Genomic DNA, 27,676 nt, shown 5'->3' with positions numbered 1-27,676 from the left:
TCTCTTTCACTAAAGCCTGTTCTGGGAGGGATAGGGGACAGGAGGTCAAGGGGACACACGCATCTAAGGGATAAGCAGAGCCAGTGGGGTAAGGGAGACCACGTGGCTGTCTGGGGCCCCGACGCCACCCTACCCCTATGAGGCCAGCCTCTGAAGGGCAAAAATATACAATCCTTGTTGAGAAGAGTGGCTGGAACATCTGGGGACAACCTTGGGCAGGGTGTCTATTAGCAATGAAATAGTATCAGAGGGGCCAGGAGCTGGGCAGTGGCCTTTCAGATGCCTAGACACACTGAAAGGTGCTGAGTCAGATTTGGGACCCACAGATAGCACTAAGGGCTGGGAGTGGGATGGTATTTCAGTCTGACTTCCTCTGGAGCCACACTGGGTAGCAGTAGATGCCCATGGGGCAATTACCTATTCATTTTCTTTCATTTTGGTTCCTTCAGTCAACAAATATTCACTGAATGACTACATGTACCAAGCACTGGGTTGGGACTGAGCAAAAGAGATACAATTCCTATCCTCGAGGAACAGTACCTAGTGGGAAACAAGCACAGAAGAAACAGTAACACAAAGGAGCATGAATTTACAACAGTGATTACTGCCACAAAAGAGAGGCGCATGAAGGACTAGGGTGATTTGACCTAGTCACAGAGGTAAGAGAAGGCGTCCCTGAGATCTGAAGGACGGGCAGGAGGTAATCAGTGAATGCAGCGGGGGATGTAGTATGTGTCAAAGAAATCTCTGGATTAACCAAAGCCATTCCCTCTACTTTCTGGGCACACAGCTAGACTGTTTCTTCCTGCCTCCTAGGCAGCTAGATGTGGGCATATGACTCAGTTCTAGCCAGTGCACCTGGGTGGAAGTGATAAATGCTGTTTCCAGGTACAGCCCATTCAAAACCTCCTGTAGGATCCTCTACGTCTCTCACCACCCTCCCCCCACTCAACCATCTATCCACCAGTTGCACAGGATCCAATAAAGTACTCTTAAGGTCCCATGGGATGACAGAGCCATAGCCAGAAGGGACCTGGCTCTCTGAAGGATCATGTGGAAGGCCACCTACCAACCAGGAATATCCACAATAGATTTTGTAAAAGCAAGAAATAAACTTTTGTGTTCAGTCATTGACATTTTTAAGTTTGTCACAGCAGCTAGTATTAAACTTACTCTAATGCAGAGAGGAAATGTTCCGTACAAAGAGAAGAATGTGTGAAAGGTCTCACAGCAAAGAGGAGGAATGCCTGTTGGAAGGATTTAAAGAAGGCTAGTGTGACTAAAAGCAGAGGGAAAGGGTGGCTGGTGCAGAATGAGGCTGGGGATGCAAGTATGGGCCAGACCAAAGATTAGAAGTCATGAGATGAATTTTTAGAAATATGAGGACCTAGGCTAGTGCTTCAGGAGGGGGATCCAGATGGTAGAGTAAGAGGATGTGGAGCTCACCTGACCCCACAAACACATAAAAATCACATCTACGTGCAGAACAGTTCTCATGGAAAACTAACTGGAAACTGGCAGAAGAACTCCTAAACCACCAAGGCTGCAAGAAAGATTCCCACGTAATCAGGTAGGACAGAAGAAAAGTACTTGGTCAGGACCTGTGCCCCGGGGAGGGGACTAAGAGGAAAAGGGAGATCGCATGGGTGGGGAGTGAGCGGGTTGAGCCACAGACAGGGTGTCCCCGGAGGGGACGAGGGGTCCTGCAGGGAGGAGACAAGCCCCTTGGCTGTCTGGAGAAATGCCAGGACAGATAGAAAGGCTGAAGAAGCCTAGACTCCACTTGTGAGGAGTGCACGGGTGCAGGCTCACCCCCAGACACGGTGGAGAGAGGTCTGCCTAGCAGCTGCCGCCGCACCGCACTCCCCAGTGTGAGCCGAGAGAACACCCCAGTCCCGCTCTTCCGTGCCACAGCCTGGCACGGGATCTAGGGCAGTCAGGTCCGGGAAAAGACTCCATCTAGGGATGCAGAGGTGGCTTGGGGGCCTGGGGTGTGGTCTAGGTGGGCGGTGGCAGCCACTGTTGCACTTACTCAAATAGCACTACAGAAGCAGCCCAACTTCCCACAGCTGCGCAGAGCTTCAATTCCTGAACCAAAACACCGTGATCCCCAGTCCCAGCCTAGGGAAGGCTCCAGCCCTGCTCATTCTATGCCACAACCTTGCACTGGATCTGGGCCAAACATAACGGGGAAAAGATGTGACCTTGGGCTGCAACTGTGTGGAGCTGCAGACGCCTACACAGGCGGAGCACCGGACCTCTATGAGCGCACAAGCCCCGCTTACTTCAGCACTCCCCTCCTCCAGGGCAAGGCCCCAGTGTGGGGAGAAGGGAAACACACACACTTAAAGGGAACAGAGCCAGCTCAAGCTGGACCCTCAGGGCTTCTGCTCCAGCAACTAGGCAGCAGGCCCCACCCCCGACAGAGTGACGGTGGCCACTGAGCAGAGAGGAAGTCCTGCCTCACACTCTGCTGGAGGCTCTAGCTAATCCAACACCAGCCACACCCTCATCTTAGTGGCCAGCACACCCTGAGGAAAGATGTGGCTGCCATCCACATCAGATCCAGCCGTCACCCCAAAGTCACTGGGTACACCCAGTCTACATATGGATGCTCCCACATAAAAACATCATTCAAGACCGGGGATTGGCCAAGATGGTAGAGTAGAAAGACCCTAAGCTCACCCCCTCTCACAGGCACACCAAAATCACAACTATTTATGGAACAACCATTGATGAAAAGGACCAGAAGCTAACAGAAAAGGTCTTCTATGCCTAAGGATATAAAGAAGGAACCATAATGAGATGGGTAGGAGGGGTGGAGTTGCAATATAGTCAAGTCCCATACCCCTGGGTGGGCAACCCACGAACAGGAGAATAATGACAATTGCAGAGGTTCTCCCAAAGAAGTGAGAGGTCCAAGCCCCACACTGAGCTCCCCAGACCAGGGGTCCTGCACTGGGAAGATGAGCCTCCAGAGCATCTGGCTTTGAGGGCCAGCAGGGCTTACTTTAGAGAGTCCCAGAGGGCTGGGGGAAATAGAGACCACTCGTAAAGCACATAAAAATCTCACACTCTGGGACCCAGGGCAGAAGCAGTAATTTGGTACGAGCCTGGATTAGACCCATCTGCTGATCTTGGAGTCTCCTGGAGAAGCAGGATGCAACTGGAGCTCACCATGGGGACATACACACTGGTGGCAGCCATCTGGGGAGCTCATTCTGCCACATGGACACTGGTGCTGGCAAGCGCCATCTTAGAATCCTCCCTCTAGCTTATTAGTCCCAGGATGCAGTGCTGCCCTGGTTCAACAGTCTGTAGACATCAGTACTGGGAGGCCTCAGGCCAGGCAACTAACTGGGAAAGGACACAGCCCTACTCATGAGCAGACAGGCTGCCTTAAGAACCCCTGAGCCCAGAGCCACACCTGGACATGGCCCTGCCCACCAGAGGGCCCAGGACCTGGCCCCATACACCAGAGTGCAGGCACTAGACCTGAGGCCCCAGGAACCAGCTCCACCCACCAGTGGACAGGCCCCAGCCCCATAATCCCTTGGACCCAGCCCCACCCTCCAAGGGTTCTGCTCTAGCCTCGGGCCCATTTTTACCCACCAGTGGGCAGAGAGCAGCCATAAGAAAACCGCAGCCCCCCAGTCTGCAGACATGGCCTACCCAATAGCAAGTCAGACCCTGCCCTGGGACCTGCTGGGCCCTGGCCCTGCCCACCAGAGAACCTGGTCTAGCGTCAGGCCCAGCTTCACCCACCAGCAGGCAGACACCAGCCACAAGAAAACCACAGCCTGCGGAACCAGCCCACTCACTAGTAGGCCATATCCTGCCCTGGGAATGGCTGGGCCCTAGCCCGCCCACTAGCAGGCCGACATGCACTTCAGGATACCCCAGACCCCACAACCAACTGTGTTAGGAATCAGCCCACCCACCAGCAATCTGACACCACCTCTAGGACCTTTGCACCCTGCAACCAGACCCCAGGAAACAGCTCTGCCCACCAGTAGTCCAGCACTAGCCCCAGAACCTTCCTTCACCCACCAGTGGACACACAAGAGACTGAGGCCTCCTGGACCCTGATTCTGCCCACCAGTAAGCTGGACCCAGGGCGCACCAAGATTCCGCAGTCAGCCACCTCATGACTGGGTCCTACGAACCAGCAACAGGCAGCCTCCACACAAGGCAGGGTCTGGCAACCAACAGGACCAGGGGCCAATCAAGTCTAGCAGACCACCCACATGCTCAGACTGTGCACACAGTCAGCCTGCCACAAAAGATCCACACAGCATACATAGCTCTGGTGATGAGAGGGTAGCGTACTGCTGGGACACACAGGACATCTCCTACAAAAGGACACTTCTCCAAAGTCGGGAAACAGAACCAACTTGCCAAATCCATAAAAATAAAAACAGCAACTTAGGCAAAATGAGGTGAAATAGGAACATGTTCCAGATGAAGGAACAAGCTAAAACTTCAGAAGAAAAACTAAGTGGAGATAGGCAATCTACCTGAGAAAGAGTTCAGGGTAATGATCATAAGGATGATCAAAGAACTTGGACAAAGAATGGATGCACAGAGAGAGAAGATAGAAGTTTTTAAACAAAGAATTAGAAAATATAAAGAACAAACAAAGATGAAGAATGCAATAACTGAAATGAAAATACTATGAGGAATCAATAGTAGACTATATAACACAGAGGAACAGATCAGTGAGCTGGAAGACAGAGTAGTGGAAATCACTGCCACTGAACAGAAAAAAAGACAAAGAAAAGAAATGAGAACAGTTAGAGACCTCTGGGACCACATCAAGTGCACAAATATTTGCACTATAGGGGTCTCAGAAAGAGAAGCGAGAAAGGGGCTGAGAACATAACTGAAGACATAATAGCTGAAAACTTGCCTCACTGGGAAAGGAAACAGACATCTAAGTGCAGGAAGCACAGAGAGTCCCATACAGGATTAACTCAAAAGAGGAATACATCAAGACACATTGTAACTAAAATGACAAAAATTAAAGATAAAGAGAGAATACAAGAAGCAGCAAGGAAACTCCCATAAGGCTATCAGCTGATTTTTCATCAGAAACTCTGCAGGCCAGAAGGAAGTGGCATGATATATTTAGAGTGATGAAAGGGAATAATCTACAACCAAGAATACTCTACCCTGCAAGGCAGTGCTTCAGATTTGATGGAGAAATCAAAAGCTTTACACACAAGGAAAAGCTAAAAGAATTCAGCACCACAAAACCAGCTTTACAACAAAGCTGAAAGGAACTTCACTAGGCAAAAAAGAAAAGGCCAAAAGTGGAAATAAGAAAATTACGAAAGAAAAACCAGTCTTTAAAATAAAGACTGTTACAAGAGACAAGGAAACTACATAATGATCAAGGGATCAATCCAAGAATATATAACAATTGTAAATATATATGCATGCAACATAGGAGCACACCAATGTATAAGGTAAATGCTAATAGCCATAAAAGGAGAAATCGATAGTAACACAATAATAGTGGGGGACTTTAACACCCCACTTACATCAATGGACAGATCATCCAGATAGAAAATCAATAAGGAAACACAAGCCTTAAATAACACATTAGATCACATTGACTTAATTGATATTTATGGAATATTCCATCTGAAAGCAGCAGAATACACATTCTTCTCAAGTGCACATGGAACATTCTCCAAGACAGTTCACATGCTGGGCCACAAAGCAAGCCATGGTAAATTTAAGAAAACTGAAATCTTATCAAGCATCTTTTCTGACCACAACGCTGAGATTAGAAATCAACTACAAGAAAAAAAAACCTGTAAAAAAACACAAACACTTGGAGGATAAATAGTATGCTACTAAACAACCAATGGATCACTGAAGAAATCAAAGATGAAATTAAAAATATACCTAGAGACAAATGAAAACAAAAACACGACAATCCAAAACCTATGGGACTCAGCAAAAGCACTTATAAAAGGAAAGTTTATGGCAATACAGTGTTACCTCAGGAAATAAGAAAAAATCTCAAACAACCCCAACTTACACCTAAAGCAACTAGAGAAAGAAGAACAAACAAAACCCAAAGTTAGTAGAAGAAAAGAAATCATAAAGATCAGAGCAGAAATAAATGAAATAGAAATGAAGAAAACAATAGAAAAGATCAATGAAACTAAAAGTTGGTTCTTTGAAAAGAAAAACAAAATTAATAAACCTTTAGCCAGACTCATCAAGGAAAGAAGGGAGAGGGCTCAAATCAATAAAATCAGAAGTGAAAAAGAAGTTAAAACTGACACCACAGAAATACAAAGGATCATAAGAGACTACTATAATCAACTACATGACAATAAAATGGACAACCTAGAAGAAATGGACAAATTCCTAGAAAGGTACAATCTTCCAAGAGTGAACCAGTAAGAAATAGAAAATATGAACAGATCAATTACCAGTACTGAAATTAAAACTGTGATTTTAAAAAGTCCAACAAACAAAAGTCCAGGACCAGATGGCTTCACAGGCAAATTCTATCAAACATTTAGAGAAGAGTTAACACCAATCCTTATGAAACTATTCCAAAAAATTGCAGAGGAAGGAACACTCCCAAACTCATTCTGTGAGTCCATCATCACCCTGATACCAAAACCACACAAAGATATGACAAAAAAAGAAAATTACAGGCCAATATCACTGATGAACAGAGATGCAAAAATCCTCAACAAAATCCTAGCAATCCAAATCCAACAATACATTAAAAGGATCATACACCATGATCAAGTGGGATTTATCCCAGGGATGCAAGGATTCTTCAATATATGCAAATCAAACAGTGTGATACACCACATCAACAGATTGAAGAATAAAAACCATATGACCATCTCAATAGATGCAGCAAAAGCTTTTGACAAAATTCAACACCCATTTATGATAAAAACTCTCCAGCAAGTGGGCATAGTGGGAATGTACCTCAACATAATAAAGGCCATATATGACAAACCCACAGCTAACATCATACTCAACAGTGAAAAGCTGAAAGCATTTCTTCTAAGATCAGAAACAAGACAAGGATGTCCACTCTAGCCACTTTTATTCAACATAGTTTTGGAAGTCCTAGCTACGATAGTCAGAGATGAAAAAGAAATAAAGGGAATCCAAATTGGAAAGGAAGAAGTAAAACTGTCACCATTTGCAGTTGATGCAATAGTACATATAGAAAATCCTAAAGACACCACCAGACAACTACTAACGCTCATCACTGAATTCAGTAAAGTTGCAGGATATAAAATCAATATACAGAAATCTGTTCCATTCCTACACATTAACAATGAACTATCATAAAGAAAAATTAAGGAAACAATACCATTTACCATCACATCAAAAAGAATAAAATATCTAGGAATAAACCTACCTAAGGAGGCAAAAGAACTGTATTCGGAAAAGTATAAGACACTGTTGAAAGAAAAAGAAGATGACAAACAGATGGAAAGATACACCGTGTTCTTGGATTGGAAGAATCAATATTGTTAAAATGACCATACTACCAAAGGCAATCTACAGATTCAATGCAATCCCTATCAAAATATCAATGGACATGGGGGGAAGGGGAAGCTGGGACGAAGTGAGAGAGTAGCACTGACATATATACACTACCAAATGTAAAATGGATGGCTAGTGGGAAGCTGCTGCATAGCACAGGGAGATCAGCTTGATGCTTTCTGATGACCTAGAGGGGTGGGATAGGGAGGGTGGGAGGGAGACTCAAGAGGGAGGGGATATGGGGATATATGTATACATATAGCTGATTCACTGTGTTGTACAGCAGAAACTAACAGAACATTGTAAAGCAATTAAACTCCAATAAGGATATTAAAATTCAAAAAAAAATATGAATGGCATTTTTCAAAGAACCAGAACAAACTATATTAAAATTTGTATTGAAACACAAAAGAACCCAAATAGTCAAAACAGTCTTGATAAAGAATAACAGATCTGTAGGAATCATGCTCCCTGACTTCAGACTATATTACAAAGCTACAGTAATCAAAACATTATGGTACTGGCATAAAAAGAGACATCAATGCAACAGTAGAGAGAGCCCAGGAAAAAACCATGCACTTATAATCAATTAATCTATGACAAAGGAGGCAAGAATATACAATGGAGAAACGATAATCTCTTCAAATAAGTGGTACTGGGAAAACTGGACAGCTAAATGTAAAAGAATGAAGTTAAAACATTCTCGAACACCATATACAAAAATAAAGTCAAAATGGATTAAAGACCTAAATGTAAGACTGGATACTATAATACTTTTAGAGGAAAACAAAGGCAGAACAGTCTTTGACATAAATCATAGCAATATTTTTTTGGATCTGTTTCCTAAACCAAAGGAAATAAATGCAAAAATAAACAAATGGAACCTAATTAAACCTAAAAGTTTTTGCACAGCAATAGAAGCCATTGAAAAAAGGAAAAGACAACCTCCTGAGTAGGAGAAAATGATATGACCAATAAGGGATTAATATCCAATATATATATAAATAGCTCATACAGCTCAACATCAAAAAAACCAAACAACCCGATTAAAAAATGGGCAGAAGAACTGAAGACATTTTTCTAAAGAGCAAATGCATATGGCCAACAGGCCCATGAAAAGATGCTGAACACTGCTAATCATTAGGGAAATGCAAATCAAAACCACAATGAGATATCACCTCACACCTCTCAGAATGGCTATCATCAAAAAGAACACAAATATAACAATTGTTGGAGAGGATATGGAGAAAAGACAACCCTCATGCACTGTTGGTGGGAATGTAAACTGTACAGCCATTGTGGAAAACAGTATGGAGGTTTCTCAAGAAACTTAAAATAGAACTACCATTGACCAAGCAATTCTACTCCTGGGTAAATATCTGAAAAAAACAAAAGCACTAATTTGAAAAGGTACATGCATCCCAGTGTTCACAGCAGCATTGTTTACAACTGGCAAGATATGGAAGCAACCTAAGTGACCATCAACAGATGAATGGATAAAGAAGATGTGGTATACACACACACACACACACACACACACACACACACACACACAATGGACTAATACTCAGCCATAAAAAAGAATGAAATCTTGCCATTTGCAGCAACACGGATGGACTTGGAGGGTATTATTTTAAGTGAAATAAGTCAGAGAAAGACAAATGCTGTATGATATCACTTAGTTGTGGAATCTAAAAAATACAGGAAACTAGTGAATATAATAAGAAAGAAGCAGACTTACAGATATAGAAAACAAACTAGTGGTGACCAGTGGGGAAAGGGAAGGGGGAAGGGGCAATATAGGTGTAGAGAAGAAAGATGTACAAACTATTAGGTATAAAATAAGTTACAAGGATATATTGTACAACACAGGGAATATAGACATTACTTTATAGTAATTATAAATGGAGTACAACCTTTAAAAACTATGAATCACTATGGTACACCTGTAACTTATATAATATTGTACAGCAACTATATTTCAATTAAAAACATTTTTTAAATTGCATCCGAAAAATACCTAGGAATAAACTTATCCAAGGAAGTGAAAGCCTGTATTTGGAAAACTGTAAAACATCGATGAAGGAAATTAAAGATGATTCAATGAAATGGAAAGATATCCCATGCTGGAGGATAGGAAGATTTTAATATTGTTAAAATGGCCATACTACCCAAAGTAATCTACACATTTAATGCAATCCCTATCAAAATACCCATTACTTTTTTCAGAGAACTAGAAGAAATAATACTAAAATTTATATGGAATCACAAAAGACCCAGAATTGCCAAAGCAGTCCTGAGGAAAAAGAACAAAGCTGGAGGTATAACCCTCCCAGACTTCAAACTATACTATAAAGCTATAGTAATCAAAAACAGCATGGTGTTTACACAAAAACAGACACATACATCAATGGAACAGAATAAAAAGCTAAGAAATAAAGCCACACACCTACGGTCAATTAATCTACGACAAAGGAGGCAAGAATATAAATGGAAAAAAGACAGTCTCCTCAGTAAGTGGTGCTGGGAAAACTGGACAGCTACATGTAAAAAAAAAAAATATTAGAACATTCTCTTGGGAACTCCCTGGCAGTCCAGTGTTTAGGACTCCATGCTTTCACTGCCAAGAGCCCAGGTTCAATCCCTGGTTGGGGAACTAAGATCCCACAAGCTGCACAGCACGGCCAAAAAAAAAAAAAAAAAGAACATTCTCTTACACCATATACAAAAATAAACTCAAAATGGTTTAATCACCTAAATGTAAGACCTGAAATCATAAAAGTCCTAGAAGAGAACATAGAACACTCTTTGACATAAATTATGGCAATATTTTCTTGCATCACTTTCCTAAGGCAAAAGAAATAAGAGCAAAAATAAACAGATGGGGCCTAATTAAACTTAAAAGCTTCTGCATAGCAAAGGAAACCACTGACAAAACAAAAAGGCAATCTGTGGAATGGGGGAAAATATTTGCAAATGATGCAACTAACAAGGGGTTAATATCTAAAACATACAAACAGCTCATACAACTCATTATCAAGAAAACCCAAATAATACAATTGAAAAGTGGGCAGAAGATTTGAATAGACATTTTTCCAAAGACATACAGATGGCCAACAGTCACATGAAATATGCTCAACATCACTAATAGAGTAATGCAAATCAAAACCACAATGAGATATCACCTTACATCTGTCAGAATGGCTATCATCAAAAAGTCTACCATGGGACTTCCCTGGTGGCACAGTGGTTAAGAATTTGCCCGCCAATGCAGGGGACATAGGTTCGAGCCTGGTCTGGGAAGACCCCACATGCTGCAGAGCAACTAAGCCCGTGCGCCACAACTACTAAGCCTGCACTCTAGAGCCAGTGAGCCACAACTACTGAAGCCCGCATGCCTAGAGCCCATGCTCTGCAACAAGAGAAGCCACCACAATAAGCCCACGCACCACAACGAACAGTAGCCCCTGCTCACTGCAACTAGAGAAAGCCTGCATGCAGCAACGAAGACCCAACACAGCCAAAAGTAAATAAATAAATAAAATTTTACAAATATTAAAAAAAAAAAGTCTACCAATAACAAATGTTGGAGAAGATGTGGAGAAAAGGGAACCCTCGTATACTATTGGTGGGAATGTAAACTGACGGTATTACTCAGCTATAAAGAAAATGAAATAATGCCATTTGCAGCAACATGGATAGACCTAGAAAATATTACGTTTAGTGAAATAAGTTAGACAGAGAAAGACAAATGCTGTATGATATCACTTATATTGGAATCTAAAAAATAATATAAATGAATGTATATACAAAACAGAAACAGACTCACAGATACAGAAAACAAACTTGTGGTTACCAAAGGAGAGAGTGAAGCAGGGAAGGACAAATTAGGGGTATGGGATTAAGAAATATAAACTATTATATATAAAATAGATAAGCAACAAGGATATACTGTATAGCACAGGGAATTATACTCAGTCTTGTAATAACCTGTAATGGAATATAATCTGCAAAAATATTGAATCACTATGCTATACACCTGAAACTAACACAATATTGTAAATCAACTATAATTCCATAAAAAAAAGAAATATGGAGACTTAAATTTGACAAGACTTGGATTAGATATGGGTGGGGAGGAGGGATGTACAGGAGAGAGAAGTATCAAAGATGACAACCAGGTTTTGGCTCAAGTACCTGAACAGAGTCAATAGCTCAAGTAACTCAGCTATTGACTACGATATGGAATCATGGAAGAACATCCATTTTTGAATTGATAAGATCATTAATTCACTTTGGATATGTGTTTTTGGAGGTGCCTTTTAGACCTCCAAGTAGAAATTCAAGTAGACAGTAGATACACTGGTCTCGGGTACAAAGGAGTTATAAGTTTGTGAGGCATTGGTCATGGGCAATGGGTATGTGAAGCCAGCCTCGGGAGAAAACACAGAGTAAGAGGAGAAAAGGGACTCAAAGTAGGCCTTGAAGGACTTTGACATTTGATCATCTAGACCAGGGGTCAGCAAACCTTTTCTGTCAAAGGCCAGATAATAAATGTTTTAGGCTTTGCAGGCCATACGGTCTCTGTTGCAACTACTCAACTTTGCTGTTGTAGCACAAAAACAGCCATAGACAATTCATAAGTAAATAAGTGTGGTGACTCTTCCAACAAAACTTTATTTATGGACTCTGAAATTTGAATTTCACATAATTTTCATGGGTCATGAAGTATTATTCTTCTTTTGATTTTTTCAACCATTTAAAAATGTAAGAATCACTCTTAGCCAAAGAATATACAAAAACCAGGGTCAGCAGATAAAGCCTGTGGGCCAAAATATAGGTCCCTATCTGTTTAATAAGGTTTCATTAGAACACTGCCATGCTCATTCACTTATGTATTGCCTTTTGTGCTACAAGGGCAGAGTTGACTAGTTGTGACAGAGTAATACATTTACTATCTGGCTCTTTTACAGAAAAAGTTTTGCTGACTTCTTATCTAGACTGTAGAAAAAGAGGGAAGGAAGATGAATCTACGAAGAAACCTAATATGTGTTGATAAATGACTATATAATGATGGTTAAAGAGGGTGCAGAGTCGCTTTTGTGCAAATCAAGTAGTCAAGAAGCAGTCACCACAAAATGGGGGATGGAGAATTTAATTTTGTCAGGATGCAAAATTACATCCATCCAAATCAGGTAGCTAAAAAGTTGAAGCAAGTTACAATTAAAACTGGTGGAGGGACTTCCCTCATGGTGAAGGGGTTAAGAATCCGCCTGCCAACGCAGGGGACACAGGTTCGAGCCCTGGTCTGGGAAGATCCCACATGCCGCGGAGCAACTAAGCCTGTGCGCCACAACTACTGAGCCTGCGCTCTAGAGCCCGTGAGCCAAAACTACTGAGCCCACGTGCCACAACTACTGAAACCCACACGCCTAGAGCCCGTGCTCCACAACAAGAGAAGAAGCCACCGCAATGAGAAGCCCACGCACCGCAACAAAGAGTAGCCCCCACTCGCCGCAACTACCGCAGGCAGCAAGGAAGACCCAATGCAGCCAAAAATATAAATAAATAAATTTATATAAAAAAAAAAACTGGTGGAAAGTTGAAAGATATTCAGGGCACGTGTGTCATATTTTCTGTGAAATTAAGTCCCAGCTGAAAGATACGGGCTTAGGATTCTGGCTGATTATTTTAAGCAGAATTTGACCATCAGGTTAGCCTGTTCCTCATAAGGTGAGTTTAATGCCCCTGGAAATAAATTCAGATTCCAATGACACCTTGAAATTTCTGCCCAATTTTTCATTGGGTTAGGGTGACTATAACTTAACAGTCAAACTTACGAAGTAAGTAAATATTAGTTAAAGGTGGAGTGAAAGTGATTATTTTACTTTTGGCACAAAAATTACTAGATTTCTAAGTGAATATTCTAGATGTATATAAGTTCTTTTTGAAGGCATAACTGGTTTTAAAATTTTTAACTTTAATAAATTGAATATTAATTTCAACACAGGTTGCCTGAGTACTCCTTGACATGATCAGAACATCACTCATTCATCTCACAAACATACTGAGCACCTAACATGTATCAGGTGCTATTTGAAAAGATGATGAAATAGTTGTAAACAAAACAAAGTCACAGCTCTCAAAAGAACCTACATTCTGGCAGTAGACAACTGATCACAGACAAAAAGATATATGTAAGGGGAAAAATGTTTAAAAACTCAAGTGAAATGTAGAAAAAAGGAAAGACTGCTGCTCGCCTCCTAACAACAATATAAAAACTGAATAACCTACACCTGCACAACTTTTCTTGAGTCCAACAGAGAGCTAAGGTCTCAGGGCAATCAAGTGGCCTGAAATATAAGGAAAGTAGGGCACCTCCAAGGAGGGATGGGACACGGACCCTGGCTCACCTGTGGCAGAACATGGGAGGAAGAGATGATGAGTGCCATTTAAGTATTTAAGAAGTCAGCTAAAATTTTTAATGAATTGCTAAAGGCCAAGTGTGGGCTACAGTAGGAGAATAGAACTCCTGAGAGCTGCAGACACAAGGGGAATTCACGCCCACTTGTAGGCAAAAGACTGGACACAGTGAGGGAGACTGGAGAAAGCCTTCCTTGGGGTGTAGGCCTGGAAGAGGAGAGCAGCTGCCATTGTAGGAAAGGCAGGAAGCCCTGCCAACCCTGTTCCCTAGTGAACAAAAGCCTTAAGTTGCTGAGGAAGGTCAGCAAACCCTGTTGGGCCCAGTGCCCTGCATCTGGGGAGGGAAAAAATTAAAACCTGCTACTCCTGGGGTAGGGGAGGAATTCAACCTGGCCCACTACATTAGAAGTCGCCTACTGCTGGGACAGGGGTAGGACCACTGAGAAGCGTCCATCCTTGAGACACAGGAACCCAGGGCCTACTTAAGACAGGGGTTGGGCCCTCCCACTGGCACCCTACCACCAGACTAGCAAGCACTAAGTAACAAGCAAAAGCAGTCACTGCTGGGGGAGGAACAAGAGTGTGGAGATAAACCCTCTGAGGTGTAGGAACACAGAAAAGGCTGCAAGATGAGGATAGAGCAGGAATGCTGAGAAAATGCTGCAGCATCCCAGCAAGAACCAACTATATGCTGTCTCAGTGAGATACACTTTAAATACAAAGCTATAAATAGGTTGAGAGTAAAAGGAAAGAACGATACACCATGCAAACAGTAAGCATAAGAGAGCTGTGCATCTATACTAAAATCAGACAAAACAGACATTAAAACAAGGAGTATTATTAGAGGCAAAGGAAGACAAGTCATAATAACAAAAGGATAAACACATCAAATAGATATAAAAATTCTAAAGGAATATGTACCCGAGAGTAGAGCTTCAAAATACATGCAGCAAAAACTGACAGAACTAAAGGGAGAAATAAACAAATCCACAATCATGGCTGGAGATTTTAGCATACTGCTCTCAATAATTAACAGAACAAATAAAACAATAGTACATAAAAGATCTGAGTGACACCACCAACCACCTTAACTTAGTTGATATTTATAGAACACTATCCCCCAAAACCGCAGAATATACATTTTTTTCCTAAGTGCACACAGAATGTTCACCAAGCTAAAATATAGGGTGGACCATAAAATAAGTTTAAATAAATTTCAGAAGAATGAAATCTTACAGATTATGTTATCTGACTACAACAGAATTAAATTAGAACTCAACAAATATAAGTTATCTAGAAGATCCCCATGTATTTGGAAATAAAACAACTCACTTCTAAACAACCCAAGGGTCAAAGAAGAAATCACAAAAAAATAAAAATATTTTAATTGAATGAAAATCAAAACACAATTTATAGGATGCAGCTCCAACAGTGCTTAAAGAAGATATTTATAGCTGTACATGCTTATATTAAAAAGAAGAAAGGTCTAAATCAATGATCTAATATTATACTATTTATGAATCTAGAAAAAGAAGAGCCAATTAAGCTCATTGTGAGTAGGACAGAAATAAAGTTATGAGCAGAAATCAATGAAATGGAAAACAGACTATAGAGAAATCCAAAGAAACCAGCACCTAGCTTAGTGGTTTTTCTAAAAAAAGTCAATAAAAGGGATAACTTCTAACTATTTTGGATCAGTTAAATAAAAGACACAAATTACCAGTTTCAAGAATGAAAGGAGGACCCATAATACATCTATGATCCACTGATTTTCAACAAGGGTGAGCAGACCACTCAATGGGGAAAGAACAGTCTTTTCAATAAATGGTGTTGAAGGACTTCCCTGGTGGTACAGTGGTTAAGAATCTGACTGTCAATGCAAGGGACACGGGTTGGAGCCCTGGTCTGGGAAGATCCCACATGCTGTGGAGCAACTAACCTCGTGCGCCACAACTACTGAGCCTGCGCTCTAGAGCCTGCAAGCCACAACTACTGAAGCCCACGTGCCTAGAACCCATGCTCTGCAACAAGAGAAGCCACTGCAATGAGAAGCCCGCGCGCCACAACAGAGTAGCCCCTGCTCGCTGCCACTAGAGAAAGCCCGCGCACAGCAATGAAGATCCAATGCAGCCAAATATAAATAAATTTATTTAAAAAAATAAATAAATGGTGTTGAGAAAACTGCATATCCACATACAAAAGAATGAAGCCGGACCCCTATCTCACACCATATATAAAGATTAACTCAAAATGGATCAAAGACCTAAATGTTACAGCTAAGATTATAACTCTTAGAAGAAAACACGCAGGAAGTTTGGCTGTACTAATCACTTGCCTCAGAAGGAATGTAAGCAGAGTACCTTAAAAGTTGCCTGCATTTCACACCTGAGTAGGGCTCAATTAGTGGGGTTTACTGGAAGGTTTATAGGACATGGCTGTTGGAAAAATATGTTAACATAAAACATGTTAAGGAAACACATGTTAAATCTGTCCCATGGACTTTACCTCTGCTGTTCCCTTAGGCTAGAACATTTCTCACTTCACTCTACCCTCACTCTTCACCTCATTAAACTCACTGATTCCCATCTCAGCTTAAACACCACTCTGTGGAGAACCTTCCCTGATCCCAAATATTAGGTGAGACCCCCTGTCCTGTCACATACTTCATAGCACTGTGAATGTCTTCGTAACACTGAGCAGTCTTATATTGTGATTATTTGTCCAGTATCAGTCTTCAGATTCAGAGGCTGAATCTTTCTTTGCACAGCTGTATCCCCAGTGCCTAGCACAGAGCCTGGCACATGTTAAGTGCTAAATCAATATCTGTGACTGAATGGATGGACTCCTGCCTTGGCCTGCATGCCCTGCTTCCCCCCACCCTGAGAGTTCCTGAGCCTGCATACTGCTGATGCAGGGAACGGGAGGGTTGGCTTTCAGGCCAGAGCAGCTCACACCCCACCCTCCTGTCTGTGCCCCTGAGGAAAGAGTTAGAGAAGCAGAGAGTCACCTTGTTGTAGGCCAGGCTAAGGTACCTCAGCTCTGGGAAGGGCAGGGCCAGCATCTGGTTCCTCGCCTTCAGTGACTTCACGGGAAGAGTCTCGAATATGGGAGGAAGTGCACATACCTTGGTTGTCTTAGAAGGAAAAGAAAGTCAAAGTCAAAGTGCCCTGGTGATAAGAAGTGGGCCAACAGACCCTTCCTAGGGAGTGTGGTGGAAAGAGTGACCACTCTAGAGAGGCTGGGTCAAAAGAGACATCCAGGGTCATAAGGGGGGATGTCAGCAAGGGCCCAGAGTTCTGGCTCCAAGCTTCCTGTCACATGGTGAGCTAGTTCTCTGGCACCCAAAGTTCCAGTTTCAAGTTCTCTGAAGCCAACGTACAATACAGCAGTGTACCGCTGCTGAGGCTCTTTGCTCTCACCTCCCACTTTCTGCCCTATAGCGGCTTATCCTGAACAAGCCCCTCTATACAGTTGGGTTAAAGTTTCTCCAGAAGGTGAAAGGGCAGGGCTTGCATTGTTAAGGGGACTTTTCCTAGTGAGGAGATGGAGCAGGAGTGACCTGAGCCTTGAACACCTGCTCTGACGGGCTAGTCCACCTCCTACAGTGGAGGCTCTTCATTCCGAGATAAAACAACAGCTAAGTCCTGGGCGATTTCAGGCAGGCTGTGGGGCCTGGGTGTAGCCAGTGCATCTAGCTCACTTGCAGCGTCATGGTCTCTCAGCACAACTCAGCCTGCCTTAGGGTCAACATGGTTGATCAAGTAGAAAATGGAAGTCGCTGGATTAACCATGCCAAACTCAGTTCACTCACTGATTCCTTGAGTTAGATGGAGCCAAAGGACATCACAGCGTAGATGCTGGGCTAACGACTGGGTTCAGATGAACTAGATTCATCGAAGCTCCATTAATTGCTGTGTAATCTCGAGCAAGTCACTTAAATTTCCTTTGCTCATTCAATGACCATTTGTGGAGCACCTACTTTTTTTTTTTACAGCAATCCCTTTTTATTTATTTTTTATTTATTTATTTTTAAGTTTTTGGCCGCACCCCACGGCATGTGGGATCTTAGTTCCCCGACCAGGGATCGAACACACGCCTCCTGCACTGTAAGGCAGAGTCTTAACCACTGGACCGCTGGGGAAGTCCCTGGAGCACCTACTATTGGCCAAGTATTTTTGTCCCCTCCTGGGGTCCAACTTGTACAGCCACAAGTGAGACGGATGAGTCATGGGTGACAGTAAAACAGAAACCAGTGATGGTGCTTGGGAACTCTCCTCTCAAGAAAATCTGAATGCAATCTCCAAGAGGCTGAGTGGAATGTGGTGGCAGTCTGGTAAGGTATCTCCTCAACTGTGCAATTCCCTACCTGGAGCGAGGCTGTGTGAGCCAAAGGGGGCAAGTCAGACTGGAGCACAGAGAAGAAAAAGCCAGACAGGCTTGGGGGTTATCTAGCCCTGTCCAGTGGCAGGAATGTCCTGATCCGAGGGCACGACTGGCTCTGCTGGGGACAGAAAGGGCCCTGTCTTAGAGGGGGATGTATCTGACATTGATAGAGAGGCCGCTAAAAGTTTCAACCATTCAACTCAGTCTCTACATTCTCAGATGCCACACAGTTGGGATCTGAGCACTAAGCAACCTAATTCTGTGGCCATAAGCCCCTCTATCCCTTATGCATGCGCTTGTGTGACCTTGCTGCTCCTCCCATTCAGACGTGGAGTCTGTATCTCTAATCCCTTGAAACTAGACTGGCTGCTGTATAATAAAGAATTTGTCTGGTCTTTGTCCTGGGTTCTTGGCACTGACCTTCTAAAACCCCTGGAATCTCCTGAGTGATAGGAATGTCTTTGTTATGCATGACCCTTGGATCATACCTGAGTTCACGCTAATGAGATGACTTAGGATGGCGGCTGGTCATACTATAAAGACAACCACGTGATCAGAGGATTGGAGTTGAGCCAGCCTGACCTCTGGGGAAGGGAGAGGGGCTAGAAACTGAGTTCAATCATGTGGCCAATGGTTCGATCAATCGTGGCTATGTAATGAAACTCCAATGAAAGCTCTGGACACTGAGGCTCAAGTGAGCTTCCTGGTTGGTGAACACATCAGATGTGCTGGGAGGGTGACACACTCTCATTCCACAGTAAGAGGGCAAAGAGGCTTTGCGTTCCGAACCCTCCCAGCCCTCATTATGTGCCTTTTTATTTGGCTCGTCCTGATTTGTATCCTTTATAGCCAAACTGTGATTGTAAGTATAGTGCTCTCCTGAGTTCTATGAGTCATTCTAGCAAATTATTGAACCAGAGGGGATCACTGGAACTTTAGAATTTATTGCCAGTAGGTCAAGTAGCCTGGGGGCCCCCAAACTTGCAGCTAGTGTCTAAAGTGAGGGCAGTCTTATTGGGGACTGTGCCCTTAACTTGTGGGACGCATGCTAATTCCAGGTGACTAGCATCAGAATTGTACTGCAGGAGTATACTGGCCTTATGACTCGCTTTGATCAACAGAAAATGCCATTGTTTGAATTTCAGAGCCTTGCTCTCTTGGAACCCTGATGCCACCAGGCTGTAAAGAAGTCCAGGATGAAAAGACAACAAAGGATGCCAAGCCGTGCCAGCTGTCCATGAGTCCAGCTCCCAGCTAACCAGCCAGCTGCAGGCATGTGCCCTGGCTAAACATCAATAGAACCACCTAACCAACCCAAATAATTGTGAGAAATAATAAATTGCTATTGTTTGAAGTCAACAATTGTGTTGGTTTGTTAAGTGGCAATAATATAGCAATTGATATAATTTCTCACCCAGTTGTATGTGTGGGGAGGAGGTATACTGAGTTGCGTCCCAAGGATGCAGGTTGGCTAACTGTATAGTGGTACTTCTTACTATAAATGAATGAATGAATAAATGAATAAATAAATAAATTTTCAGTTACCGTGTCAGTCTTCGTGAGCTTGCTTAGTGAGCATCTACTCTGAGAGAAAAGACAATTTTCTGTGCTGACAAAAATCAAGTGTCTAGGCCTGTGACACCAAGGATTAGACCCCGGATGGTGGTGTGTTTGGCCAGGATCACTCTAACTTTGGGTTTTTTTTTTTGTTTTTCTTTTTCACTCTAGCTTTGGGGCGGGGGCTCTTGTTAGGGAGCTATTGGGCTTCATCCTGGTGGCAGCCTCACTTCAATGCCAGCTTGATCACTTGAGGCAGCAACCATTACTACTGAACAGCATCTGAGAACAGTGGAAGCTAGTCTGTGGGCAGTGTGAGGTTTGGGACCTGTCTGTTGAGTCTGCTGTTGCATCTCCATAGGCCAGCATAGTGCCTGGAACATGGTCGGTTCAGTGAATGGGCCTCCTCAGTGTTATATATGTAAATGCCTCTCATGGCTCCATTAACCTATTTTTGTTTATTAAAATTAATGTTCTGACTCAAGGATGCAAATATAAAGTAGGCAGTTCCTACCTCTGAGGTTGAAAATCCAGGATGAGATGAGAACACAACCTCTGAAATAAAAGAGAAACAGAATGAAGGTTGGTGAGAGCACTAACTGACCCCCGGAGAGGCCAGGGTCTGGGTCTACCACCCATTGTATGCAGCAGGGTACCTCCTAGAGGGAGTACTCATTGGTCCTGAGGTTCAGTGCTAACTAGGAAGAGGAACAGCTGTGACATGTGTCAGGTAATAAGCCCTTTGTGCTTAGAAAAAAATTCAAACTCCTTGGCCAGGCTTTTGAGGTCCTGCCTGATCTGGCCCCTGCCTACTTCTCTAATCTTATCTCATGCTACCCTGCCCCTCACTCACTATATTTCAGCCACACTGACCTTCTTCCTGACTTTGCAACATGCACGCTCTTTCAAGCCTCAGAACTATTGGGCAGTCAGTATTGGTCAGAAGGCAAACCAACTGTCTTAGAAGAGAAAAATGTATATAAAAGATAGTCTATCAGAGGATTTGAAAATACTGTTTGTTATATTAGTACAAATAGAGTGTGTTAAGACAGTGAATTCAGGAGAGATAAGTAACTAAGGAGGAGGCTGCAGAGTGATTTCATTCTTGGGATCATCAGACTAAGATGAGCCAATAAAGAGCTCAGTTCAACCTAATAAAGCAAAGCATCTGCTGGGACTGGATCCTGTGCAGGGACCACTCACCTTTGCCCTGACTAATGGGATCCCTTCCACATGTTAATGATATTATGCTGAGAAGGTTACATTAAAATGAAATAAGCAATAGTATGGGTGGAACATCACATGGCATAAACAACTCCTATGACAAGGGTCTGAAAGGAATTTGGGAAAGGTTTGTGCAAGGAACAAAGTAGGAGTTAGCTGCAAGATGGGCCGTGGTCACAAGTGTAGGTGCTAAGCAGTGATCTTCTGGGCAGATAGAGAGCCCCCATATCTAGAAAGATGAACTGAGGTGCACTCTATCCAAACTCATGTCCTGGCCCTCCCCAAAATTACAGGAAGCAACTCCAGAAACCAGAACATGCATTCTAAATTTCAGACTGGAGACTGTTCAAGAGAAAGATGCACAATCAAGCACTTCCTAATGTCTGAGGAAAATTAACAATATGAAAGAAAGTTATGAAATATAAAAGAAGAACTAGCATCTGAAAAAAACAAAATTTAACCAAAAGAATAAAAACTTTAAATAGAATAATTGGTGTCCTCTAAGGAATTCAAAAGGCTATTTCATTCTAGAACAAAATCAGTCATTATGGAAGAGAAACTATTAATAATTTTGTAATTTTAAAGTATGATAATCAAATAAAAGATTTAATAAATATGTTGTACAGAAGAAAAGATCCATTTGAAGAGCCAATTCATAAAATGGAGAATGGAAAGGGGATAAGAAAGAAAATTTTTCCAAGATGACGGAAACCATCTTGGAAAGAATACAAAGTATCTAACAGGATAAACAAAAAAGAACTGCACACCCAGATGCATCTTAGTCAAATTTCCAAAGGAAAAAAGGGAAATCTTAAGAGATTCCAGGGAGCAAAAATAGGCTTGCTACAAAGGGATGGGAATCAGATTGGTGTCAGACTTCTCATTGGCAGCAATGGATTTAGAAGGCAATGGAGTAGTATCTTCAAAGTTTTCAGTAAAAATTATTTTAAGGCTAGAGTTCTCTATTCAGCAAACTAGCATTCAAGTATGATAACAAAATAAAGGTAATTTTGGATATTTTATGGGCTGAGAAAAATCTACTCTATGTAAACCCTCTTTGAAAGAATCATTCAAACAGCAAAATGAAAAGCAATACAGAATAGGAAACTATCTTTGTGACTATGAGAAAGGGAGATACTTCTCAAACAAGAACCCAAAGGCATAAACCATAAGATAAAATTGTATAGATTTGGTGTGATGGACTGAACTGTGTCGTTCCCCCCCACCCCAATTCATATGTTGAAGTCCTAACCCCTAGTACCACAGAATGTGACTGTATTTAGAAACAGTGCCTTTAAGGAGGTAATTAAGGTTAATAAGGTCATTAGGATAGCCCTAATTCAATATGAAAGGTCTCCTTGTAAGAAGAGGAGATTAGGACATAGACAATTCAGACAGAGGGATGACCAAATGAGGATACAGCTAGAAGGTAGCCTTCTATAAGCCAAGAAGAAAGCCCTCAAAAGAAACCAAATCTGACAACACCTTGATCTTGGACTTCCAGCCTCCAGAACCATGAGAAAATAAATATCTGTTGTTTAAAACAAACAGCCTATGGTATTCTGTTACGGCAGTCTTAGCAAACTAATACATTTAGTTAAATCAAAATTAAGAACTTCTCTTCAAAATGTCATCTCTACCATTACAGATGAAGTAAACAGACAGGTGATGACAGAATAAAAGAAGAAATTGAAAATATTAAAATTATCAAGGGAGATGAAATAGCAATTCATAAAAGTTGAAAACCAAATGGCTAAGTAAATGAAGAAATACTTAACATCACAAATATTTAGAAAAATTGAAATTAAAACAATGAAATATCACTTTATACCTACAAAATAACAAAACTTAGAACAATTAAAAAGTTGGGGAATATCAAGTGCAGGCAAGGTTGTAAGGAAACAGGAACCCTGATGTACTACTGGTGTGAGTGTACACTAGAGCCACCATTTTGAAGAACAATCAGGTGGCACTTCTTTAAACTACATATGCATATATTCTGTGATCCAACAAAACCACTACTAGGTAAATATTCCAGAAAAACTCTGGCACAGAGGTATATGCAAGAAACATACACAAGGTAGGCGACCTAGGTGTCCATTAGCAAGGGAATAGATGAATTAAAGTGTGGTTAGAGCATAGTGTGGAATAGTACGCATTAGATAAAAAGAAAGAACTGGATGGGCATACAGCAATAAGAACAATCTTAAAAACAGTGCTGAGTGAAAAAACTTAAGTAACAGAATGAGCTCAACAGCATATTACCACTATATAAACTAAAAACACATTACACACAAAATAATATATACTTTACAAGATACATCCATATATCCAGGAAAATATACCCAGCAAAAAAAAAACAGATACTTACATGAAAATGGGAAATGGGGGTAGGGATTAAGAATGAAGGAGAAAAAATAAAATAGGGCAAGAGGAGCTTTATAAAGACTAATGGTTAAAGTGCTAATAACCTGAGTTTTATTATTAAATCAACTCTCTGCTCCTAAGTTATACACAGACACACAACAGGGAATGTAAGAAGGAGGAAGATCTGCGATCTGAGCAGCCGTGGTGAGTACAGAAGTAAGTAAAACTGAAAGTTCAATCTCTCAGTGTAATTGTTGATGCATAATTTAAAAAAATTAAAACCACTCAAATCATTATTAGTGTTTATTACTTTATGGGAAGTGATGGGGTAGGGCGGAGTAGGTAAACACATATTAAGATTTTTTTCTTATTAAAGAATAACACTTGAATTTGGTTGATTCTAGGTATTGATAGACAAAGGTGAGTTTAAATATGTGGATTAAGAGGTCTAGGGTAACTATTGAAATGGAAATGAGATGTATAACTTTAAACAACTAGAGAAAAAGTAGAATTAAAAGAAAACTCATTCAGTGCTCACAGGAGGCACAAAAGAAGGAAAAGAACATGGTAAATAGAAAACATATGGAGAAGGAAATCAAGATGGTGCAGCAGAGGGACGTGGAGCTCACCTCCTCCCACAACAGTTCTCACAGAATACCGACTAAAAGCTGGCAGAAGATCTCATACAACCAAAGCTGCAAGAAAGATCCCCATATAACCAGGTAGGAGGAGGGGAAAAGGGAGAAGAAGAGGAATTGGGATGGGACCTGCACGCTTGGGAGGGAGCTGTGAAAGAGGAAAGCTTCCCTTACCCTGGGAACCTCCTTCACCACCAGTTGGGAGGTCCGCCAGGACAGACAAGGAGATTCAGAGGCCCGAGAGGAGACTGTGGGAGCTGGCCTGCAGCCCCACAGTGTAGAGACTGACCAGCACAGATGGTCCTGGCCACGCTGCTGCATTTCCCAGACCGAGACACGCGCCTGCTGGTGTGTGCGTATTGGGTGCTGAAACTTGGGCTTCAGAGAACAGACCCCGGGAAAGGGCTAGGTTTGGCTGTGCGGAGACAGCCCGAAGCACCTGGAGCGTGGCCCAGCCCGCAACTGGGGGCACATGCAGGACAGAGCGTGAGTCCAGCAGAGGAGCCCCACTGTCAACACGGGAAAGGAGGGGCATGGGTCCACCACAGCAGCCTTATTGTCAGCGTGCTCACAGCAGGTGTGGCTCTGGTCGCCGCAGGTTCTGTGCACTTGGTGGGCCCATGGGCAGATGCACGCCTGAGGGATGTCTGAGCTGATTACCAGCAATCCCACTGCTGGTGCCCAGGATGCAGCTGTGGTGGGTTCTCACTGGCGGATTTGGGGGCCAGGACTGCACACACAGGCCTGAGGGCGATCTGAGCTGACTATCTGTGGGCTTAGGGGACACAGTTCCTGCAGGTTTATGCGCCAGCGGCTTTGTGAGAGCACATGCGTGCCTAAGGGACCTCTGAGCTGAATACCGGAGCTCCTAAGCAGAGGCGACCACCCAGGACAATGCCAGCAACAGTGATCTCTGTGGGCACTCACACCGGGTGGCAGGTGGCATCATAGAATCACACGTTCTGGCAGACAGCTCCTAGGGAAGAACACTCAGTGGCTCTTTTCCCAGTAGGAGCACTCCAGTCCTGCTTACCTCACACCACAGCTTAGAACCGGATCTGGGGGCTTCTACTCGAACAGCTGGGGAGCAGACCCTGCCCCCAACAGGGCTGAGACAACCAAAGAGCACAGAGGAGGCCCCGCCTAATATCCAGTGCAGGCTCTCACAACACCAAACGCACCCCCTCTATCAAGGGGACAAAGGCCAGCAGACCTTTAGGAAAGACGTGGCAGGCATCCATACTAAACACAGCCCTCGTACCAAAAATACTGGACACAAGCAGGCTACACAGGGATGCTCCCACATGAAAACAGCCCTTGAAGACCACGGTAGATAACTGTTTCTCCTGAATTCATAGAGTCTGAGATATACAAGAAAAATGAAAAAGCAGAGGACGTACAGGTGGCCAACAGGCACATGAAAAGATGTTCAACATTGCTAATTATTAGAGAAATGCAAATCGAAACTACAATGAGGTATCACCTCACACCAATCAGAACGGCCATCATCTGAAAGTCTACAAATAATAAATGCTGGAGCAGGTGTGGAGAAAAGGGAACCCTTGTACACTGTTGGTGGGAATGTAAATTGGTGCAGCCACTGTGGAAAACAGTATGGAGGTTCCTTAAAAAACTAAAAATGGAGTTTCCATATGATCCAGCAATCCCACTCTTGGGCATATATCCAGAAAAGATGAAAACTCTAATTCAAAGTGAAACATGCACCCTCAATGTTCACAGCAGCACTATTTACAATAGCCATGGCATGGAAGCAACCTAAGTGTCCATAAATAGATGAATGGATAAAGAAGATGTGATACACACAAATAGAATACTACTCAGCCATATAGAAGAATGAAATAATGCCATTTGCAGCAACACGCACGGACCTACAGATTATACTAAGTGAAGGAAGTCAGACAGAGAAAGACAAATATATGATATCACTTATATGTGGAACCTAAAAAACAGTACAAATGAACTTATTTACAAAGCAGAAACAGACACAAAGATATAGAAAACAAACTCATGGTTACCAAAGGGGAAGAAGGGAGAGGCATAATTGGGAGTATGGGATTAACAGATGCATACCACTATATATAAAGTAGATAAACAACAAGGATTTACTGTATAACACAGGAAACTATTTTCACTATCTTGTAATAAACTAAAATGGAAAATAATCGGGAAAAAAGAATATAGATATATACATACATATGTATAACTGAATCACTCTGATGTACACCTGAAACTAATACAATATTGTAAATCAACTGTATTTTAATTTAAAAAAGGGAAAAAAAGAATATATCTTAAACATTTAAAAAAAGAAAATATACACTACTGATGATAGAAATAAATCAAAACATCAATAATCACAATGTGAGTGAGTTAAATTCTTCTATTAAAAGTAAAAGACCCATATTGGGGAAAATAGGAGGGTTATATTGTTTTTGAGATATTCCAAAATAAGTGTTCATATCAAACAAAATGGAGGCCCAGGCTGAGGCCAAAAGTATTAAGATAAGGTGGAGTATTTTACAGTGATTAAAAGATACAATGTACTAGGTAATAGTCATGATCCTCATAATGGAACTGAACCAATTAATAATAAAAAGTGCCAGAAACATAGGAGATACTGACAAACCCAAAATAGTGGTAAGAGACTTTAATATACCTGTTTCCAAAGTTAGCAAACCAAGTAGACACAAAAATAATCTTGGGGAAAATCTGAATAACATAATTGTGCCAATTATTAAGCTATTATTTTTTACTTCCAAACCCACCCTTCTCTATTCTGCTTTGGGATGTTGGAGCTGGGGTTCTGAAAACCACTTTTCTGCTTTGCCAGCTGCTTTCCTGTTAGACTCTGACAATAGGGGTTGGGGCTAGAAGGAGACTGCAAAGCTGGAAGAGGAAGAAGAGGCTTGCTTCCACCAGTCTGCTTCCCATGGGTTTCCTGACTGCTTGTGATATGAATGTCGCTGGAGTAATGTCACTTCATCCCAGCTTCAGCAAGTCTCTCCCCAGCAGCAGCTGAATCCAGTTTGCAGTTTTCCAACCTTTATAAACCAGCTTCAGGGATACCAGCACCAGCCAGTCAGTCTCCTCCTTGCAGAGATTTGGGGTCTCAGCTCCATGAGGCCCCTCTGAGCTCAGAGACACCAGCAGCCAAGCTCTAAAGGGCTTCTCTTCCAAGCTTCTGAATTTTAATAATTCCAACCTCTTCCCACAAAGGAAAGCCCAGGCTCAGATGGCTTCATGGTGAATTCTTCCAAAATTTAAGGAAGATATAATCTCAATCTTATACAAACTTTCCCAAGCAACAGAAAAACAGTGAATATTTCTCCAAACGCATTTTATGAGGCAAACATAACTTTGATTGTAATCCTGACAAGAACATTATAACAAAAGAAAATAATATACCCACATATCTCCTGAACATAGATTTTAAAATCCTTGACAAAATATCAATCAGCAAGTTAAATCATGACCAAGTGGGGTTTATCTTGGGAATGCAAGGCTGGTTCAACATTCAAAAATTGATA

General features: G+C 42.2%; 1 protein-coding gene across 12 annotated transcripts in view; it reads right to left on the bottom strand.

Moving 5' to 3' along the window:
- The window catches only part of XRRA1 (X-ray radiation resistance associated 1), an 84,561-nt gene that overhangs the window by 9,410 nt on the left and 47,475 nt on the right, over positions 1 to 27,676 (bottom strand). For 11 of the 12 annotated variants that reach the window (XM_059930814.1, XM_059930817.1, XM_059930813.1 and 8 more), the window contains 2 exons: positions 20,414 to 20,454; positions 16,967 to 17,092 (listed from right to left, as the gene is read on the bottom strand). In XM_059930814.1, the coding sequence (XP_059786797.1) occupies positions 16,967 to 17,092; positions 20,414 to 20,454 (167 nt within the window). The remainder of the gene's footprint in view (positions 1 to 16,966; positions 17,093 to 20,413; positions 20,455 to 27,676) is intronic. The other variant, XM_059930809.1, reaches the window with a different exon arrangement.

The sequence above is a fragment of the Balaenoptera ricei genome, chromosome 8 (genome assembly GCF_028023285.1).
Source record: "Balaenoptera ricei isolate mBalRic1 chromosome 8, mBalRic1.hap2, whole genome shotgun sequence".
Taxonomy (NCBI): domain Eukaryota; kingdom Metazoa; phylum Chordata; class Mammalia; order Artiodactyla; family Balaenopteridae; genus Balaenoptera; species Balaenoptera ricei.
This window is presented reverse-complemented; position numbering and strand designations above follow the sequence as displayed.